This window comes from Dasypus novemcinctus, chromosome 3 (assembly GCF_030445035.2).
Source record: "Dasypus novemcinctus isolate mDasNov1 chromosome 3, mDasNov1.1.hap2, whole genome shotgun sequence".
NCBI lineage: Eukaryota > Metazoa > Chordata > Mammalia > Cingulata > Dasypodidae > Dasypus > Dasypus novemcinctus.
Genome location: NC_080675.1, coordinates 172,993,730 through 173,017,049, shown reverse-complemented (window position 1 = coordinate 173,017,049; position 23,320 = coordinate 172,993,730). Strand labels below are relative to the sequence as shown.

The 23,320-nt window shown below is 40.2% G+C and overlaps 1 protein-coding gene across 2 annotated transcripts in view; it reads right to left on the bottom strand.

The window, feature by feature from the left end:
* PDE8A (phosphodiesterase 8A) overlaps positions 1-23,320 on the bottom strand; it is a 171,513-nt gene that overhangs the window by 45,450 nt on the left and 102,743 nt on the right. For both annotated transcript variants that reach the window (XM_058294733.2, XM_058294732.2), the window contains exons 4-8: positions 20,773-20,829; positions 19,989-20,043; positions 10,183-10,271; positions 3,903-3,981; positions 2,346-2,483 (exon numbers count right to left, since the gene is read on the bottom strand). In XM_058294733.2, coding sequence (XP_058150716.1) covers positions 2,346-2,483; positions 3,903-3,981; positions 10,183-10,271; positions 19,989-20,043; positions 20,773-20,829 — 418 coding nt within the window. The remainder of the gene's footprint in view (positions 1-2,345; positions 2,484-3,902; positions 3,982-10,182; positions 10,272-19,988; positions 20,044-20,772; positions 20,830-23,320) is intronic.

Genomic DNA, 23,320 nt, shown 5'->3' with positions numbered 1-23,320 from the left:
ACAAGACAATTTCTGAGGGAAAAAAATCAAAATGTGTAGGAAAAAATAGACAATGTGAGGCTTAAGGTCTGAGAAGATGAAGACTGACTTTTGGAGCCCTGATAAAGCAGCCTTGAGTAAGGAAGAAAGGGAGGAGAGGAGGAAGAGTATATGGGGACGCAAGGCAGCAGGAATGCAGGGGCTGAAAATCAGGATACCTAGTGGTATCAATTTCACACAAAAGAAGAGCCAGCCATTGACAATGGCATAAGGGAGTTTTCTGAGAGTGGTGTTTGGAATGTTCTCTGCTTGCACATCATCAGATTCTCTCCTCGGCCCCCAAGAATGTCCAGCTCATTGGTACGCCTACAGCCTGACCCTCCAATGCCTCCACCCCTAGTCCACTGACCCTCTTCTAAGCCCCCACTCTGCCATTCTCCTCCCCACAGACATCTGGCCTCTCTTTACTGATCACAGCCTTGACCACCGTTCCACAGGGCTGGTGACTCCTCAGCAAGCTCCCCTTCTCCCTAGAGAGACTGAGTTTAAAAGGTTATCTGCGCCTTCACCTCAGACAACGGTCAGCTAAATGGCCTGTAGTGCTGCAGTGTTGCAAACAAACAAGCAGGTTACCAACAAGGGACAAATGGCCTCTTTACCACCTTCCCCAAGAACTTTGACACATACAAAACAAAAAACCAAGTTCTTTTTTTCAATAAAGCAGTATAGGAGTTGATATCATGATAATCTTTCAGATTCTCTGCTCACAGTAAATATAGATTTTTGAGAACATACCTCCTGGTGTTCGAGTTTCGGGCCCCTTGCACCTGGTGCCCAACCACCTAACTCCAGCAGAGGAGAGCAGCTGTGCACATGGCTCTGGACTGATCTCGGGGGCTATGACACATCCGCCCAATGGCCCCCTCCCCATCTCCACCGCTGTCCTCAGGGACAAGATCAAGATACACGAGGGACATCTCAGAATCATTCCCAGCTGGATCTTGCATAGCGATCAAAACCAATGGCAAGGGATCTAAACGCCAGGATTGGGGTAAAGCTCCCACCAAAGCTGCGGTGGTCTGGAATTGACTGCTCCCCTAGCGCCCACTTATCAGGACGGCCTACTCTACCAGAAGGAAAACACTGCCTCTAACCATGCAGTGCATCCGGGCACCTGTAGCCATCTCGGCCTTCAGTTATTTTTCCAGAGGACCTTCCACTCTCCTTAGTACGAAAGCATCATCCTTGAAAGAAAAGTTAAAGGCAAAACAGGACTTGAGTAGTGCCCACTTTGGCCATTATCCTGAAAGCACATCACTGGCTCCTTGCCGCCGGCCTTTTCCTTTCTTGCCCTTATTTCAAGGCAATCTCCTGTGCTCAGAGCCAAGGGGAAAGCAAAGGGAAACAAGCCACTTGTCTCCAAGGAGCCAAGCCAAGTGGGAGATACAAGCTTTGCACAGCACCCCTGCCCCAACGGTGGACTGCCGTTTTGTGCTACAGGACAGGCACTGGCCCATGCTAGGAGGAAGAGGGCGTCACTTCTCCTGGGGCCACTGAGCGGGCAGGAGAGCAGTCACTGAGTTTTCAGATGTTTTGAATCACTGGATTAACAGTCCCCACCTAATTTCCCAGAGTGAAAAAGAGACCAGCAGACAGCAACAAGAGTGATTGTGGAAAGCAGTTGATTCTTCCTTCTCATCATGCTTTAAAACCTGCTCCACAGGGAGATGCTGCCAGAGGTTAGTGTTCAGAGAGAAATAACCTTGCACCCTGAGTCTGACTTTCCTTCTTCCTGCTCCTTCAACATCATGATTATGGGACTTCTCACATTATTTTTTAAGGATTTCTTTTATTTCTCAGTTTCCCACACTTGAACATGAGCTCTCTAAAGGCAGGAAATTTCTGTTTTGCTCTTCTTTCTATATCAGAATCTAACAGAAGGCTTGGTACACAGCAGGTATTCAAAAGGTGCTGAATGAATGAAGTTTAGAGAACTGTTGGACTCTGCTGAGTTCTGAGAATGTGGCTCCTCGTTGCAATCCTTCACCCAGAACCATTTACCAAGATCTACCACTTAAAAGGTCAATTATTAGAAAGATCAACTCATTCACTTACTACAAAGATGAAAACAATGACTTTAGGCATCAGTTAAAGTTACCCTGCTTATGGTATATTATACACTTTCTTGGCCCCAGTTTCCTCATCTGCAGAATGGTGGCAACAGGAATAATATCACCTACATTTTCCGGGCCTCTGGTAAGAGTAAAACTGATATTACCTGGAACATGTGACAGTCAATGAATTCTAAGGCACCTGTTTCCCTGATTGTTATGTGCAAGTTAAAAAAGAACTGACCTCTTACTTACCTTGCCTATCCTGATGTACGAATTTATAGTATCGAGTAAATCAGCCTTTTTTTCATTTATAGGCACTTCTGCTAACTCCTTCCCTATTAATTCACCTGACTGATAGCCCATTGTTGTTTCAAAGGCAGGATTTGCATACTGGGAGGAGACAAAAGAAGAAATATCACATGAATTAGAAGAAATTCTGAAAAGAGGACAGCAAGAGGTCTTATTTTTCCCCCAGAAAGCTCAGAAGCCCAGCCTCCACCCAGGCAGTTCTAAAGCTGCATGAGCACAAACCCAGAAGAACCCTGGAGTCCGGAGAAGCTCCATGTTCTCCTGAGCTCCAGGGATGGCAGCGGCCCCAGCTGCACTCAAGGGCAAAGGAAGACTCTTGCTGGAGACGCCTGGGGCAGCTACAACAGTTTAGACTACAGAAGTCATGGAAATAGCACCACACCGGAAGTCAGAAAAACCCAGGATCTGCCCTCCCCCCCACACTAACGGTGTGATCCGTGAATCACTGAACCCATCCAGTCTCAGCCTGCTTTTCCGTATGATAGGAATGAAATACTTGTCTTACATGACTCATGTGATTCAAATGAATAATGTGTATGGAAAACAAGCTATGGGCTAGGAAGTATTTACAAATGTAAGGATTTACATTTCACCGGGGACCCTAAGACTAGGAGGTAATGTATAGAAGGCTTAGCAAAGAAAACAAACTGTGATATACAGTGTCAATTATCATGCTACCAATGATGATGAAACAATGGCAGTATTTATCAAGGTTTGTTTTCCTTGCTAGGTAAGCACTTCACACACATTAATTCCTTTGGTCCTCAAAACATCCTTATGCAAGGTAGGTGGTTCTTCTTCCCTTTTGTATGGATGAATCACATGGAAGCTGACAGACATGGATTAAGTGACTTGCCCAAAGTGGCTCAGCTAGGAAAGGGCTGCGGCAGATCTGAACCCAGGCCCGTCTGACACCAAAGCCTGTGGCCTCAACCACGGCCATGTTTTGCCTCTCAGGGTACCAAACTCTGAATGTTTCACCATCGACTCTTCACCAAGAGCCACAAGTTAGAGTAACGGGAATGACTGGTGTGCCCCGAGCTACAGTCAAAGTGGAGCTAATTCTCAGACATAAGGAACATTTCTTTGGTACAACTCCCTTGTTTACTGCCATCTGAAAGTACAAACCATGCATTCTAAGACACTTATATAAACCCACTTTGCTAACAATTGGGTAATTTACTCAGTAATTACTAGGTCTGTTATTAATTTCTCTAAGTGTAAACTTGCTTCGAAAATAGTGAGGAATAACGAATGCAAATGTAGTAATTCTATAGTTTTTTCCTATCACCTTAAGCAGTTATTCATTTTTTCTTATCTTTGGATAAGTTATTTTTTTTACATTACATATTTTACAGATTTTATTCTAATAATCATCTAAGGGAAAGCTGGTCTCTTGAACTTCAGAAAGGAAAAAAAAATCATACTGAAGGGGTTAAATTCTAAAAATGAAAGCAAATAAAACAAGAAACCCAGAAAGACATTTCTAAAGTAACAAACCTGTATAATGTGGTCTTCACTTGTAATTTCAATTGCTTCTTGACTTTTCTCTAATGCAATGAATATTGAGTTACAAGCCCTTTATGAGTAGAAAAAAAGGACTGATTAATGTAAATATGACAAAATCCAATACAGTCAGGGTATTACATGAACTTATTTATTAAATAGTTTTTTATCTGACTATAAAGGTAATGTATGCTCATTCAAGAAAAAAAGGGGAAAACATTAAAAAGCATAAAGAAGAAATAAACATCACCTGTGACCCCAACACACAAAAGGGATTATATCTGTATTCACAATTTGGTATCTTTCCTTCCAATCTGAGGAGGCAGCAGTGGGCCAGGGTGGAACACAAGCCAGGGTTCAACTCACAGCTCTTTTCCAGCTGTGGGACCCTGGGTGTGGTAGTGCAAAGCTGTATGTAACCCAGAAAAACATGTTCTTAAACTTAATCCAATGTAAACCCATTGTTGGTAGGACCTTTTGCCTTTTTTCCGTCAGTTTTCTTTCTTTGGTAGGACCTTTTGATGAGGCTACTTCAGTGAAGATGTGGCCCAGCCCAACCAGGATGGGTCTTAATCCTATTACTGGAGTCCTTTATAAGGAGAATAAAATTCAGACAGAATAAAAGCCCCGGGAAGCAAGAAGCTGAACAACGGAACCCGGAAGAGAAGGAAGAGACCAGGAGATGCTGCCACGAGACAAACTAAGGACTGAAGATAGCTGGCAGCCAGCCCCAGAATGCCAGTCTTCAAGGAGAAAGCATCCCCTTGATGATGCCTTGATTTAAGACTTTTTCCCAGCCTCAATCTGTCAGCAAAGAGATTGTTTAGCCTGACCCATTTCAAGGTATTTGCTTGAGCAGTAACAAGCAAGCATGTAACATATGTTTATTGAAAAAGTTAGAAAATACAGATAAGCCAACATAAGTGAAGAGACCACTTCACGCCATTAGAAGGACTATATTAAAAAGGGTGGGTAATAACATGTGCTGGCAAGGAAGTGGAGAACCTGCAATCCTCACATACTGCTGTGAGAATGGTGCCTCTGCTTTCCAAAATAGCCTGGTGGTTCCTCAGTTAAATATAGTTACTGTGTGACCCAACAATTCAACTAAGTATAAACTCAAGAGAAATGAAAACATACATGCACACAAAAACTTGTACAGCATTATTTATAATAACCAAAAAGTAGAAATAACCCAAATGTCCATCAACTGACAAATGGACAAACACAATGTAGTATATTGGAATATGGAGTATGATAGACAGAAATAAAGTACTAATACGTGCTACAGCGTGGATGAGCCTTGGAAACATTATGCCAACTGAAAGAAATCAGTCACAAAGGACCACACAAAGTATGATGCATCTATATGAAATGTCCAAAACAGACAAATCTATAGAGACAGAGTGTCAACCTGTTGTTGCCCAGGGTAAGTGGATGGGGAGTTTGGGGGAAAAGTAACAGCCAAGGGATATAGGTTTCTTTTTGTTGATAATGAAAATGTTCTAAAACTGTTAGTGCCAAAAGATACAAAATTCTGTAAATATATGAAAAGCCAATGAATGGTGCACTTTAAATGGGTGAGCTGTATGGTGTATGAATTATACCTCAATAAAATAAAATTTAAAAATAAGATCAAATTCCAATACCTAGACATTTCAATTGGTACTCTAGACATTTTCTTATATAAATATATATGCAGTATATATATTTATAAAAACAGACTCATACTCAACAGTTGTATAATCTCATTAAAATATACATTAATCTTTCCATATCAATAATTACAGCTTCCTGTCATCACTTTCAATAACTGTATGATATTCCATTTTAAGGTTATGTTGTAATTGATTCAACAAATCCTGTATGATTAGACATTTAGGTTCTTTCTAGGTTTTTCCCTGTATAAGGAATCTCCTAAGAAATGTCACGGAGATTCTCTTGCCTCAGAAGATGGAAAAGATAACTGCTCATGAACTACAGAGGTGGTGACGAGAAAAACTGTAAAAATAACAATGCTTTTACTTTATTTCTGGTATTACTAAATAATTTAGCAAAGCAGCTTGACAATCCATCTTAGCCAAAAGGAGCTAAAAATCAGCTCCGATAAGTTCTTGGCATATACAAACCAAGAGATGGTATGGGAATTAAACCTCAATGACTTTTCTTTTTCTTCTAAAGAGAGAAGCATGTTCCTACCTCTGGTATAACAAACTTCAAGGAGACAGATCTGTGAGGAAGGCTTACTGGGTTTCATCATTCTTCTAAATTTTTGCAGATCTGGTACATAAAAATGGCCTATCATTTTCATTTCTTTCCGTATTACTAGTGAGGCTGAATACCTCTTCATATTTATTGGCCATTTATGTATCTTGTGAACTGCTTGATAGTACCCTAAATGGGAAATTTCCATTTTAAAAATTGATCCATTAAAGCCCTTTATGTATTTAGGATATTAACCAAAAGTATTCCCAGTTTGTCAGTTGTCTAAATTTTTAACAATGTTTAAAGTTTTTTTAAAAACTATGGACATGCTTAAGATTTTTGTTATCAAATCTGATTCTTTTCCTTTATGCAATGTTTTATGCCATGCTGAGAATAAGACTTCATCATCCAGATATATTTTCACTTATATTTTTAGTACTTACGTAGCCCCAAATCTTCTACTTAAGTCTTTAATTCACTGGAGTTTATTTTAGGGTAGAATGTGAGATAAAGATATAACTTTATTTTCTTTTCAAATATTTTCTTGTTGCAATTCCATTCACTGAAAAGTCTACCCTTCTCTTGCTCATTTATAATGCCATGTTGACCATATACTAAATCCTCAAATATAAGCAAGCCTATTTTTGTAGTTTACGTTCTAGTATACTGATGGAGTTGCTTGTTATAGCTTTTTAAAGCATTTTAATATCCAGTAGTACAGGTCTCTGGGTTTTCCAATTCTCTAGTCCTGCATTTCCCTCTTCCCTTCATATTTTTCTATCTCCCTTTATAACAGACTGCTCTATATGGACATCAGCTGGAGCACAGACAATAAGGGAGATGATGATGAGAAATAAAGAGAAAGAGGTAAGTAGAGGACGAATTGTGAGAGCCTTGAAGGCCATATTTTGGAGTTTGGACTTTACGTATTAGTGTGGTATGAAGAATGGACAAGAGGGAAAGGACATGGTTCAACTGATAGAGCGTCAATCTACCATTTGGAGGGTCCAGGGTTTGATCCCCAGGGTCTCCTGACCCGTGTGGTGAGCTGGCCCACGTGCAGTGCTGCTATGCACAAAGAATGCTGTGCCATGCAGGGGCGCCTCCGCATAGGGGAGCCCCATGCGCAAGGCGTGTGCCCCATAAGGAGAGCCACCCCACATGAAAAAAGCGCAGCCCACCCAGGAGTGGTGCCACACACATGGAGAGCTGATGCAGAAAGATGACACAACAACAACAACAACAAAAAGAGATGCAGATTCCCAGTGCCACCTGATAATACGAGTAGGTGCAGAAGAACACACAGCAAATGGACACAGAGTGGACAACGGGGGGCGGGGGAAGGGGAGAGAAATAAAAATAAAAATAAAAAAAAAAAGGAATGGACAAGAAGGGGGTCATGAGGAGATGTAGGGAGACTGGTTCAGGTAACAGATGATGGAGAGGGCAAAAGACCTGAATAGACATTTCTCCAAAAAAGATAGATATATGAATGTCCAAAATGCAAGTGAGAAGATGCTCAACATCACTAGCTATTAGGGAAATGCATTTCAAAACCACAATGAGATACCACTTCACACCCACAAGAATGGCTACTATTTTTTTAAAAAACCACATACACAACAGAGAATTACAAGTGTTAGAAAGGATGCGGAGAAACAGGAACACTCATTCATTGTTGGTGGGAACGAACATAAAATGGTGCATCTGCTGTGGAAGACAGTTTGGCAATTCCTTAGAAAGGTAAGTATAGAATTGCTGTATCTCCTGGCAATCCCACTTCTGGGTATATACCCAAAAGATTAAAAGCAGGGACTCAAATGACATCTGCACATCAATGTTTATAGTAGCATTATTCACAACTGCCAAAAGATGGAAGCAACCCAGGTGTCCAATGAATGGATAAACAAAGTGGGGTATATACACACATGGAATGTTATTCAGTTGTAAAAATGAATGAAGTCCTGATACATGTGACAACATGGATGAACCTTGAAGGCATCCTGTTGGGTGAAATATGCCAGATACAAAGGGACAACTATTGTATGACCTTACTGATAAGAAATAACTAGATTAAAGCAAATTGCATAGAGTCAGAATCTAGAATACTGTTTTCAGGAACAGGGTGGAGGTAGGGAATGAGGAGTTAATGCTTAAATTGTCCAGACGTTTTAAATAGTTTTAGTAATGGATGGTGGTGATGGTAGCACAACATTGTGAATGTAACTAACAGCACTGTATTTTATATGTGAATATGGTTAAAAAAGGGGAAATTTTAGGTTCTATATGTTACTAGAATTGTAAAAAAACAAACAGAACTGTACAACATAAACAGTCAACTCTACTGTAAATGATGGACTAAGGTTAATAGTACAACTATAAAAATGTTCCTCATGAATTCTAACAAATGAACCACACTAATGCAAGCTGGTGCTATGTGGCAACTCTGTATTTTATGCATGATTTTTCTGCAAACCTACAATTTCTCTAATAAAAATTTTTTTAAAAGACGATAGAGAGCTAAACTAAGAGAGTAGCAGCAATGATGAAAATAAGAGAACTGGACAGATTCCAAAGATACTTGGGAAGTAAAATCAGTAGGACTTGGTGAGTGACTGAATTTAGGGATAAGTGAAGGAGACACAGGGTTTTGGCTTAGGACCACAGAGCAGATGATGAAATGCTCACTAAGCTAAGATATTCAGGAAGAAAAGGTTTGAGGTTACAGTTAAATTGAGGGTTAGAGAAAAAACAATGACTGCAGTTTTTTGTTTTTAAAGATTTATTTTTTATTTATCCACCACCCTCCGCCCTTGTGGCTTGCTTGCTGCCTGCTCTCTGTGTCCATTTGCTGCACGTTTTTTTGTGTCTGCTTGTCTCCCTTTGTTGCGTCATCTTGCTACACCAGCTCTCTGTGGGCACGCAGGCCACCAGCTCTCACAGGCACAGGCCAGCTTGCCTTCACAAGGCACATGTAGACGACAGCCCAATCGACTGATTGAGTCACAGCTGCTTCCCAATGACTAAAGTTTTTAAAATCTATTACAGTCTTAAGGACTTCCTTTGTCATTCACTGTGTGAGATCTTGGATATAAGTCAGTTAACCTCCAGGTCTCTGTTCATCTTGATTGTACAAAATATGTGCTAACATTGCCTCCTGCTCCAAAATTCTACACTACTCTGAGAGAGGCAGGGCAGCCTAATTCACCGCAGGAAGGCTGTAGTCAGACTGTGGGTGACCCAGACCTGAGCAACAAAGCTAGCCCAAAGGTTACATCAAGTTTCCTCACCAACATCTGGCAATGAAAAGGAGCTCTTTTGGATCCCACACCAGCCTTTAAACATTTCTGCTGAGCAACACGCTGTTTGCTAACTCATTCTCTGCCTGCTCGTCATTCATTTCAACTTGTCTTTGAAGTACTGTTCTTACCTGCATGTGGAACCCTTTAGCAGTCCCTGATGATCTTAATACTCCAAATTCCGATCCCCTTTTCTCTGCCTTAGGCATACCAACAAGATGATCAAATTCTCTTTGATCCCTCATAAAGGAAGTTTTAAAGAACAGTAAAACACCCAAGAAAGAAATCTAGAATAACAGGGAGCTGCTGCCTTTACTTTTTTTCAACATTATATAATTTTATTAATTTTTCTCTTTTTCTTGCTCTATAAGGAGCTGAGTTTCTACTTATTTTGCAAACTTAAAAAAATGTTGCTGTCCAGAGAACACCAATGTTAATAGGGTGGGGGTATCTGTGTGTATGAAAATCATTAGCTTTTTCCCTTAGAAAACAAAACAATTCTGGATATGTATAGTTTTGTATCTTACTTTTTTCATTTAATATTATTTTAGAGACCTGCCTTTAAATGTGGGTCACCAATCACTAACATGACAACTTATGAGACAACGAGGCAGACCCCGGCAAGTCTGTGTAAGGAGAGGTGCCCCCACTCCTGCTTTCCTTTTTAGCAGGAGGTCAGCTATGGCCATAAGGTGACATCATGACGAAGGCCCTCTCTTGCAATGGTAGGCTGTGGGGCCTGGCAGGCTTTCCAGAAGTAGCAGAATTACCTGAGTTTCAGCTGTGATCGCACCTCTCCAAACTCCAGCTGGATTAGTTCATTGTAACAGGCCATGATGCTGGGGTTTTCAAGATACCTCTACAAACAGAAAGGGGAAGTATATGGATAAACAAATGTGCATCTTTAAATAATTATGTGCCTCAATTTTTAAAAATCAATTCTTCTAAACAAACTTCTCAATTTGGGAGGTAAAATCTAAAAAATACTTTCTTATTAAAGATGAACAGGAGATGAGAGCTGAAATTTATAGATACCAAAGTAGCTTTTAAAAAAATAAAGGTTAAGAATGCTTTTCTTTCAATGCCTCTGTTAAAAGTCTTAGGATTCTGGTTGTCTGCATGTCACTGATAAAGCAGAGGCTAAAATAAATAGAAGGAAAACATTAACTAAAGCCCAAGGTATATTAGGCTTTCAGAGTATATTCACTTATTTAAGAGCAACATTTTATCCTCTTTAAAACCATACAAGCTCATGGTAAGCAAAAACATGCCTGCTTTTCTAGTTGTGCCTGTATTTCACAGAGGCAAACCCAATTCAGGCAACATTAACAACGGTTCAACTACTAAATCAACAAAAGATTATCCTCCATGGCAGACAGACTGTTGTGAACACTAACAACTTTTTATAACATTTGCATAATGGAAACATGACAATTAAAGCAAATTACACAGCTATGAGAGAAGCATGGACTCTCATTCCGCCATCAAATTATGTGTTTCATGAAGACATTTAAAAGTCATGGTGTTCTGTCACATGGCTCCATTAAAATGTAAAAACCATTTATGAACATTTATATGCCCTATTTCTGTGAATGACTCTTTGCTTTCACCTGCTTAATAAAAGGCTAATACCCTGTGTAAGGAAGCTGAGGTCTAAGAGGTGGGGCCTCTGCAGGTCACTATCTACAAGTCCCAGGCAGACAAATCGGGGGCATGAGGCCTCTCCCAGAGCATATTCTGTTGCCACAGTGAAGGGAGATGATCCCCTCTTTGAAAAGGGATCAGAGTCTTGTCTAGGTGTTGGGCAACCTAATATTCAGTACCAGGCACACACCTTAAAAAGTACATGATACTAAAATGAGGCACTAATTTATCCTGTTTCCTCACTTATAAAAATGAGAAAAAAGTATTGCTCCTCCTACCATAAATTACGAGAATTAAATGAGATGACATGAGAATGCACACCAACTACCAGCTTCTGCACAAATGTAAAGAACAGCTACTGTCATTCCCTGGGGGGGAAGGTCAGGCTGGCTGACCATGGGCACGATGGCCCCATGCTACAGGCCAAAGCAAGCCCTCCTTGCCCACAGGAGTCCGAGAGGGGAGATGGCATGCCGACCAGCTCCCACCTGCCCACTCCTCAGTCTGCCAGGATTCCACGGAAACACCCAAGAATGCTGCCTCTGCACAGCACCCGCGGCTGACAGGCAGGAATGGAGAAGACAGATTTCTGGGTGTGGGGCTTGTGCCACTGCCAGCAGAGAAGGGAGAGTGGGGAGCTTGAGATGGACAGAGGTGACCAGCTTTCAGGATAGCTTGGCTGGCCTCCCCCGCTCTACAGGTGAGATATCAGGACAGGGGGACATGTATATTACTTTTTTCATTTTATATACAATTCAACAAAGGGCCACCCAGGGCATGGAACCAGAGTTTTCATTAGGCATTAATGTACATAACTTGCCAAAGTGTTTTACCCCAAAGGTGGAAGTCAAGGTTAAAAACTAGCATGTGACTAAATGTACAGTACACTGCTCCTGCTGTTTACTTCCCCCCCCCCCCCACCCCCAATTATTGCTGCCATTTCTGTCTATCTAAACATCTTGTCTTCCCTGAACCTCCCTAACCTTGATATACATCCCAAGAAACCCTCAAGGCTGGAGGGTGGAGAGTGGATATCAGGTGGAGGGATCCCCAAAAAGCAGGCAGTTATGACCTCTGCTTACACATCAGTCTCCTCCCTCCATCCCCATCCCATGCAAATGGCTGGGGCTACAAACCTTGTAGACTCCCTGAGCTGACATAACCTCACTTTTTCCAAAGTGTATCGCATCTATTGTGAGGACTTAACCTCACCTTGCTAGACTTTTCCTAGTGGTTCTTAACTACTGCTAAATATTAGCATTACCTACAGGGCTTCTAAAAAACATACAACTGTCTAGGCCCCTCCCCAGGCCAACTGACACCAATTCACGACAGAGGTTCTTTAGGGGATTCTAATGTACAAGCAGGGTTGAGAGACAACGAACTCTAACCCTAAAGACTTTAATCAGCAACTGCTTCATTGTTAAGTCCAACTGAGGGGCAAGCAGGGTCCCCAAACACCCTGCAATCCAGAACCAGGATCAAATCACAAAACGGCTGTTCCTAAAATCCAGAGATTTCATTGTCATGTTGGTTTCAGGTCTAGAGCTGGGTTCAAGCATTGGTACCACTTCCTATCAGCCACGAGAACATGGGAGGATCACCTCTCCTCTAGGTCTAGACCCTCCTCTCTGTAAATGGGGTTAAGATCCTACAGTGCTCTCTCCAACCACCATTCAGAACCACCTTTAAAGAAGTTTGTAGCTTGAGGTTTCTTGGCTACCTCAGAGATAAAAATTGGGGCTATAAATACGCCCAAGGGTCAGCTTTACTTGAGTTGTCTCCATCGTGATTCCTAGGGCCTCATTTGCAACCTGGTGAACAAAGCCCCCCCCCAGCAAAGGAGCTTTGTGTGGTGCCTTATTTAAAGATCTCTGAATTGACTTTAAAAGTTGCACATACATAACATGGTGATGTAAGGTATCACCCTGGAAAAGTCTCTCTCAGAATCAACTAATAAAAGGACAAGTTCCACTTGTTTAGAATTCTGGGGGGATAGCAGAGACTGGAGAAGGATTCCAAAGTTACTCAGTTGAAGATAAGGAAAAACAATCTCCAAGATCAGGTAGGAAATCTCCCTCCTGAACCGGCCAGTCCAGACCCCTCCTGCTCACTCGAGCCTGCAGTTTAGGAGACACACACAGCACAGCCCGGGTCTCTCCTGCTGTGGACGGAGACTACAGAGCCACTCACAGCAGTGAGGTAGAACTCTGCACATATCCAAGCACAGGGCAAGTCTGCAGAGACTCAGGGCAGAACACAAGCTGCCAAGCGGTGGCACACACAAAAGGGCACCCAGGGAACGGGGGGCAGGAAGGGAGATGATGGCAGAACTGCTGGCAAGAGGTGCACACACACTCAACTCAGTCTGTGTTGGCTAGACCACCTACATGCAAAATGGACCTATGGGGATTGACTCATCATTCTGAACTGATCTCATCTGGGTTCCCTAATGGGAAAGAAATCAGAGTCAGAAAAGTCTCACAGAAGAAGATGGGTCCCAGAACTAAAAAGTATAAGTAAAAGGGAGCCCTGAGTGAGGGAGAGAATTTAAATAAATCACAGGCACTGGTGAGAAAATCCTGCACAAAAACAAGTGCACAAAAAGAGGAATTTTAAAACTTGTACCACATATCTAGGGCAAGAAACAGATGAAGAGCTGAAAAAATCTCAATAAATATGGGCTCTTCTAAAGGTCCAGAATAAGTTGGACCAAGCATCAAAAAAAAGCCTTAACACAGAGAATCAACAATAAAACCCTAGACGAGATGGAGAAACTGACCTTCAGAGTTAATTAATCAGATGCCTGGACATCAGCAAAAAATTACAAGCCATCCTAAGAAAGAGGAACATATGGCTCAGTCAAGGGGACAAATTAAAACTTCAGAGGAGACAGAGAATTGAAACAACTAATCAAAGAAGTTTAAACAAATTTAAAGCAATTCAAGGAGGCAGGAAAATATGGACATAGAGCTAAAGGATATAAAGAAGAAAATGTGGGTATAAATAAGAATTTGAAAGTGTAAAGAGAAACAAATTATGGAGATGAAAAATACACTACAGGCATACAACAGCAGATTTGGACAGAAGAAAGAATCAATGAACTTGAAGACAGGACCATCTAAATCACATTATCAGAAGGACAGATAGAAGAAAGGAACTGAAAAAAATTGAGCAGCGTCTCAGGGATTTGAGTGTCAGCATGAAGTACACAAACATATGCATCATGGGTGTCCCAGAAGGAGAAAAGAAAGAAAAGGAGGTATAAAGAATATCTAAGGCAACAACAGTGGAAAATATCCCAACTTCTTTTTTTTTTTTTTGCAGTACCGGGGACCAGGGATTGAAGAACCTGGGACCTCGCTCTGGGAAGCCACCACTCAACCAATGAGCCACACTGGCTTCCCTGAGTTGGTTTTTTGGATTGTTTTGCCTTTTTTTTTTTTTCCAGGAGGCACAGGGAATGGAACCTGGGCCATCCCATGTGAGAGGCGGGCATTCAACTGCTTGAGCCACATCTTCTCCCCTTTTTTCCCCCCAAGGATACTTAGAATACACAACCTAACACTTAAGACATAAATATATTGTCCAAGAAGCACAAAGTCCTGCAAACAGAATAAACCCTAATAGATCTACTGATCAGACCACATGCTAATTAGAAGTCAAATGCCACACATAAAGAGAGAAATCTGAAGGCAGCAAGAAAAAAGCAATTAGTCACATACAAAGTGCGATCTCTCCTCTGAAGCCATGGAGACAAGCTGGCAATGTATGATATATTTAAGGTACTGAAAAAGAAAGCCTGCCAGCCAAAAAATCTTTATCTGGCAAAACTGTCCTTCAAAAGTAAGGGAGAGTTTGAAATATTCACACATAAACAGAAACTGAAAGTTTGTCAACAAGAGACCCACCCTACAAGAATTACTAAAGGGAGTTCTACAGGATGAAAGGAAGAGACAGGAGAGTGGTTTGGACTTGTATGAAGAAATGAAGATCTCCAATAATGGTAAGTAAAAGGGTGAATGCAAAACTCAATAGTGCTATATCCTCAATACACAACTCTAACCTTTCATTCCTGTAAAAGTCAGAATACAACTGAACAAGAAAAAGGCATATTTCCTGAAAATGGACACAGAAAAGATAAACAGATAATGTGAGACAAAAACAACATTAAGAGGGGAAATAGGGAAGTGGACTTGGCCCAGTGGTTAGGGCGTCCGTCTACCACATGGGAGGTCCGCGGTTCAAACCCTGGGCCTCCTTGACCCGTGTGGAGCTGGCCCATGCGCAGTGCTGATGCATGCCATGCAGGGGTGTCCCCAGCGTAGAGGAGCCCCACGTGCAAGGAGTGCACCCCGTAAGGAGAGCTGCCCAGTGGGAAAGAAAGTGCAGCCTGCCCAGGAATGGTGCCGCCCACATGGAGAGCTGACACAACAAGATGACGCATCAAAAAGAAACACAGATTCCCGTGCTGCTGACAACAGAAGCGGACAAAGAAGATGCAGCAAATAGACACAGAGAACAGACAACTGGGGCGGGGGGGTGGGGGGGAAGGGGAGAGAAACAAACAAACAAACAAATAAATAAAGAGGGGAAATAGAGGGAAATAAATAAAATAAGTCTTAAAAAAAAATCCTGCTCAAATTCTTCTAAAATAAATTTAACAGGAGGGAACACTACCTAACTCATTCTATGAGGCCAACATCACCATCATACCAAAGCCAGATAAAGATACTACCAGAAAATTACAGACCAATTTCTCTTATGAATAAAGATGCAAAAATCCTCAACAAAATTCTTGGAAATCTAATCCAACAGTACATCAAAAGAATTATATACCATGATAAAGAGAATTTTATCCCATGTACACAAGGGTAGTTCAACATTAAGAAGTAAATTAATATAATACCCCACAATAACAAAAGGAAGGGAAAAAACCCACATGATATCTCAACTGATGCGGAAAAGACATTTGACAAAATCCAGCATCCTTTCTTGATAAAAGCACTTAGAACACTCAGAAAAGAGGGAAACTTGCTCAACATGATAAAGAGCGGAGATGAAACACCCACAGCCAACATCGTACTCAGTGGTGAAATTTTCCCTCTAGACCTGGAACAAAATCAGGATGCTTATGGTCACCACTGTTATTCGACACGGTGTAAGAAGTTCTAGCCAGAGCAGTTAAGCAAGAAAAAGAAATAACAGGCATCCAAATTGGAAAATAAGAAGTAAAACTTTTACTATTTGCAGGTGACATGATCCTATATATAGAAAGTTCCAAAAAATCTGTTACAAAGCTATTTGAGCTAATAAAGTCAGGAAAGTGGCAGAGTACAAAACCAACATGCATAAATCAACAGTGTTTCTACAGACTAGTAATGAACAATCTTAGAAGGAAATAAAGAGAAAAATACATTTACAATAGCAACTGAAAGAATCAAATATCTAGGAATATATTTAACCAAAGACGTAAAAGGCTTATACATGGAAAACTACAAAACTTTGCTAAAAGATATCAAAAGAGATTAAATAAATGGAAAAACATTCCACACTCATGGGTTGGCAGAAATATTAAGATGTCAATTCTACCCAAAATGACTTACAGATTCAATGCAGTCCCAATCAAAATTCCAACAAATTCAGCAGAAATGGAAAAGTCAATTTTAACATTTATTTGGAAGGGCAAGGGGTCCCAAATAGCCAAAACCAACTTGAAAAAGAAAGAAGTTGGAGGACCCATGCTTTCTTACTTTAAGGATTATTACAAAGCTACAGTGGTCAAAACAGCATGGTTATAGCACAAGGATAGATATATAGACCAAAATCAAACAGAGTTCAGAAATAGAACTTTACATCTATGGCCAAGTAATTTTCGACAAGGCTGCCAAGTCCATTCAATTGGGAAAGAGTCTCTTCAGCAAATGGTGTTGGGACAACTGGATACCCATATGCGGAAGAATAAGAGAGGACCCCTATTCTCACACCATATACAAAAAATAACTCAAAATGGATCAAAGACTTAATTGTAAGAACCAGGACTATAAAACCCCTAGGAAAAAAAAAAAAACAACCCTAGAAGAAAATGTAGGAAAGTATCTTCAGGAGCTTGTGTTAGGCAATGGTTTCTTAGACTTTATATGCAAAGCACAAGCAACAAAAGGAAAAAACAGATAAATGGGACCACATCAAAATTAAAAACTTTTGTGCATCAAAGGACTTTATCACCAAAGTGAGAAGACAGTCTACCCAATGGGAGAAAATATTTGGAAATCACATAGCTGATAACAGTTTAATATTGAGAATATATAAATAATCCTACAACTCTACAATAAAAAGACAAACAACCAAATTTAAAAATGGGCAGAAGATTTGAACAGACATTTCTCCAAAGAGGATGATATATGAACAGCTTAAAGGCACACAAAAAGATGTTCAACTTCATTAACTAAGAGGGAAATGGAAATCAAAACCACAATGAAGAATCATTTCATATCCACTAGAATGGTTATTTTTTTTTTAATCAGAAAATTACAAGTATTAAAGGATGTAGAAAAATAAGAACATTCATTCATTGCTGGTGGGATTGTAAAATGGTCAGTTGCTGTGGAAGATAAAAGGGCAGTTTCTCAGAAAGTTAAGTTCAGAATTGCCATATGATCTGGCAATCCCTCTACTAGGTATATACCCAAAAGTATTGAAAACAGATATTTGCACACTGATGTTCAAAGCAGCATTATTCATAACTGCCAAAAGGCAGAAGCAACCTACATGTACTCAACCACTGAATGGATAAGCAAAACATTTTTATACATGCAATGGAATACTATTCAGTATTAAAAAGAATAAAGTTCTGGTTCATGCAACAACACAGATGAACCTTGAAGGCATTATACTGAATGAAGTCAGTCAGACACGAAAGGACAAATATTGTGTGATTTCACTGATATGAAATAATTAGAATAAGCAAACACAGAGTTAGAATCTAGAATTAGTTAACAAGGGCTGGGTTGGAAGTAGGGAATGGTGAGTTTATGTTTAATTTGTACAGAATTTTTATTTGGGTCAGCTGCAGTGTTTTGGAAATGGATGGTGGTGATGTTAGTACAACATTGTGAGTGTAATTAACAGCACTGAATTATATACATGAATGTAGTTAAAAGGGGAAATTTTAGGTCATATATATGTTACGAGAACAAAAATGAAAAGCTAAAACATAGGACTGTACAAGAGAGTGAACCCTATTGTAAACAATGGACTATAGTATTAGTACAATTATAAAAATGTTCTTTCATGAATTATAACAAATGTACCACTCTAACGCAAGGTGTTAATAGGATGGTATACTGGGGAAAAAATGCACTCTAATGTAAACTATGGACGACAGTTAAAAGTACAATGATTAATATTTTTTCATCAATTGTAACAAAGGTACCACACTAATGCAAACTGTTAATAATGTTTCTGGGGGGGGGGTGGTATATGGAAACGCTGTGTTCGTTACATGATTTTTCTGTAAAACTACTTATCTAATATAAAAAATTAAAAGAAAAAATATTAAAGGTTTCATTTATACATGTAAGCATTTTAACAATACGTCCCATGGTTTGTTTTTTTTGTTTTTTTTTTAATTAGAGAAGTATGAGTTTACAAAGTAATAGTGCATAACATATAGGATCCCCATATACCTCCTCACCATTCATACTTTGCATTGTTGTGGCACATTTGACTAAAAAAAAAAAAAAGAAATCCAAATAGTAGTACTAACTATAGTCCATAACTTACATCAGGTGTATTTTCCCCATACACCACCCTATTATTAACGCCATGTATTAGTTCTATGTATCTGTTACAGTTCATGAAAGAACATTTTCATATTTGGACTATTAACCACAGTATCATCCACCTCAGGGCTCACTGTGTTATACAATCCCATGCCTTGTACAATCCATCAAAAGTGTACCCTAAGTGGCTCTCAGTTTCATCAGAATTGTGCTGTCCTTCTCTTAATTTAAAACGTTTTCATTATTTCAAAAAGTCAGATTCCCTACCCTCTTATATTCCCCTATTGTTGACCCTTGGCAAGGATATAGTACCTTCGTTACCCTTGATGCAACAATATTACAATATTACTGCTAACTATCATCCATAGTTGCATTAGCTGTATTTTTCCCATATGTCACCATATTCTTAACACCTTGTAATAGTGACCTACATTTGTTCCAGTTCATAGAAGAATATTCTTGTATTTGTACTATTATTCACAGTCCTCATCCACTATGAGGATCTCACTATCACAATCGTGCTCACTATGTTATACAACCCCAGTATTCTCTTCTAACTTTATATCTATTGACATCTATGTCCCTAGACCACTCATTTCAGCCACAATCACATTTATAAGTCAGGGGGTGTTAGTATACTCACCATAATAAGTCACCATCTCTATCCATTTCCAAACATTTACAATCAATCTTATTAAAAATTCTACATACATTAAACATCAGCTCCTCTTTCTCAACCCTCATTCTATCTATCTCCTAGTGACCTATACTCTAGATTTTAACTCTATGAATTTACACACTGTATTTAATTCATATTAGTGAGACATATTTGTCCTTTTATGTATGGTTTCTTTCACCCAATATAATGTCCTCAAGGTTCATCCATGTTGTCACCATGGTATAATTTTTAGTAAGTATGCCTTAAAGGGGATTTTATTATGTTTAGAAGACTATTTTGGAGAGACTAAGAAATTAATGTTTGTAGATTAATCAGTTTATAATGGTAAACTAAACCAACATAGTACAAGGAAAATAATTTTTTTAGGCTTCAAATTTAATTAATTTTTATAACTTTGCTGGGCACTGAACTCAGGACAGTGTATTCTCATACTGAATTATACTTGTATAACAAAGAAGCTGGTACATACCCTTGTAAAGCCTGCAGCAATAAGGGGCATTACAGATGGCTCTTCTTTATCTCCCCTTCAAAAGGACACAGCAATATATTAGAGATGGTTTTTATCAATTACAACTCACTTCTTTATTCATTAATTTGTATAATACTATCACATAATGAATACTTTTAAATGATTAGATTAATATAAAATTTTAATGTATAAGTATGAATATAGTTTTGTTTCAATTTCATATTTAACTTTTGACAGTATATACTAACACTTGAATTATACAGTATGTTAAATTAGCAGCCAGAACATAGAGGTGTGCAGATACCTAATATATTTATGTAAAAATGTAAATTTAAACTAAGTTAAATTCTATTATATTTGCTTCTACTTTCAGTTTATTAAAAAAAGGACACAAACATTTTTTATATCTATAAAAATATATAAGTCAAATAACATAACACTCATTTGAATACTGTCCTCCTCTTCCCATTCTATTTTCTCACCTCCAATTTAAGGATGAAATATAAGATATCCCCTCACTCACATATAATTAAAATCCTCACAGATATTTGGAGTTAACAGGGCCTAAAAAGATACTCCTGGAAAACATTTGTGCTTTTAGGAATCATAAAAACTCCCTCCACATCATTAACTGCAGAAGCAAAAGAAAATATAAAAGAAGGAAATGCCAAACTAAAAAGGGTCATGCCTGTCACAGCACAAAGCAAGCTGCTATTCAACCATCTGTAAGAGCAAGCATTACACTGACAATTGAATTTCAACATTGAAAAAAATGAAAGTTTACCTGCGTACTACACCAACAACAACTGTGTTTTCAGAGAGTTTTGATGATCTAATAGACCTTAAAAACAAACAAACAAACAAACACAGACACTTTCAAATAAATTTAAAACAATTCTTAAAAAGCAACTGTTGGAAAAACAAAGTTGGGGGATAGCGGAAGGTACAGCAAAGGATCCCTGCATGCTCCCTGGCTTCCCGGCTTCAAGACTAGCTGACCTGACTCTCTTTTGGAGACAAACTCCTATGCAGTGGACTGTGGTAACTCTAACAGTTATGGAATTTGAATGTAACAGCAACTGAGATGATGTGTCTTCTACTTGTTCTGGTCTTTGTTAACTAAGTTGTTTCAACTGGAGAATTTTCCCTACCTTCTGGCTGCATGAAATGAATTAGCTATATTACTACAAACTGATGGCTACGTTACAGGGGGAAGGAGGAGCTTGTTATGAGTTGAGCTGTGTTCCCCAAAAAGCTTTGCTGAAGTCCTAATCCTCAGTACCTCTGAATGTGACTGGAAATAGGGTCCTTGCAAGATGGAATCTGGTGAGTTAAGATGAGGTCACACAGGAGTAGGGTGTGCCCTTAATCCCAAAGGATTGGTGTCCTTATAAGAAGGAAGAGGAGACACAGGCACTCGAGAGAAGGCCACGTGACTTCCGAGGCAGAGGCTGAAGTGCTCAGCTGCCGTCAAGGAGTGCCAAGGACCGTCAAGGAGTGCCAAGGACCGCAAGCCACCCCCACCAGGAGCCAGGAGAGGCGAGGGAGCACTCCCCCCACAGGTCTCAAAGGCAGGCCCTGCCAATGCCTGAAGTCAGACTTCCAGCTTTCAGAGCAGTGGGACTATGAGTTTGTTGTTTAAGCCACCAAATTTGTGACAATTAGTTACAGCAACCCTAGGAAAGACAGAGCCCAAGGGTCTCAGCTCTCCACTGTATTCTAAGGGGCAAAATGAACAAAGACTTCCTAGGTAGATTGGAGGCAAAAACAACAGTCAGTAGAGAATCAACAGTGACAGAGGTTGAGAAAAATAGAAGAAACTGTTCCACTGGCACAAGGGTCCCCACACAGTGTGAATTCAATCTTTTCTGCTCCTCTGGAAAAGCAGCTCCCTGGGAGGTCATAGGGAATGAAAATCTGGCCAAGAGATCAGGTAATTCAGAAACAAACGTGACACAGAGGAATAGGAGAAAGAACAGTAGCGGCTCCACTGGAGATATGCGACAGCTGTGATGAACTCATCCTACACTGGGGGAAGCAAGCAGGACTCTCTGGAAAAGAAGAACCAGACCAGAGGAGGAGGAAGGAACCCAGCCCCTGGACTGGGAGGAAGGACAGACTCATGCTGAAGAGCGACTTCAAATCAGGGAGAGGGAGAGGACCATACCCAGCCTGCCCCAGCCCAGCAGGTGCGCTGGCCTCCTGGAGACTACCCAGAATGGGGACGAGGCCAACCAACACCATCACGTTACTTCTGCTCTTTTAAAAGAAACAGAACCACTTCTGAGTCACAGGACACAGAAAACTATTTGAGTGACTATTTCTCATTCTCCTAAGGATGGTATGTACATAGCACCATTCTAGATGCCTAAGAGAGAAGGTAATTCATTATATAAAATGGATACTATAGTCTTGACAAACTTTTTCTATACAGGACCATACGGTAAATATTTTCAGCTTTGCAGGCCATATAAGTCTCTGTCACAACCACTCAACTCTGTCATTGCAGCACAAAAGCAGCCACAGATACACACAGATAAATGGGCTTGAATGTGTTTCCCTTTGTCCACCCCTACCTTAGGGCATGGGGACTTAATTTTCTTGTGGAATCCCGGTTAAGGAAGGCTTAGAATCTGAGCCTAGATGTAGATATAGACCTGGGGTAGGGCAGTTGCTCAGGGATGGACAAGCAGCTCTAGGAATCAGTCAGTCTCTCGTGGGCCTTGTGGTCAGCGCCGCCCCCCCGACATTTCTGCTTTTCCCAGTGTCCATTCTGCACTCCTCCAGTTCCCCATCTGCCTCTCTTCTCCAGAGAGCCACTGCAGGGCTTCCTGGCCAGGTGCTAAGCCCCAAATCCACCATGGTCTCCCTGCCTGAAAAAGAGCCAAGCACAGCTTCCTGGAGAGGTGGCTATGAGAGGAGTGGCTTAGGTTTGGAAGGGTCATGGGCACAGCCGACACTCACATAGACAAGGCCAGTTCACTCATCAAACGTGATGTCCGAGAGTCATCCTTGATAATCCATGTGGAGATGAATTACTCTCTCAGAAAAGATTAGGAATACATTTAGTACTAATCATGAACAGGGAATGAGAAACATGGACTCACAAAAGGTATTTCCATGGCTTCTTAACACACTATACTTATTTTCTTTTTTGTATCAATGTTAAAATTCACTCTGTGAACACAATATAATAACTACAATAACAATAAATCTGCTTTGGTTCGTGGTTACATTTCTCCCTTATTTTTGTTCATTCCTCAGTCTTGGGACAATGTACACTATGCTTCAGGCCAAGAAGAAACACAGATATTATGAAGCAGAGGAAAGAA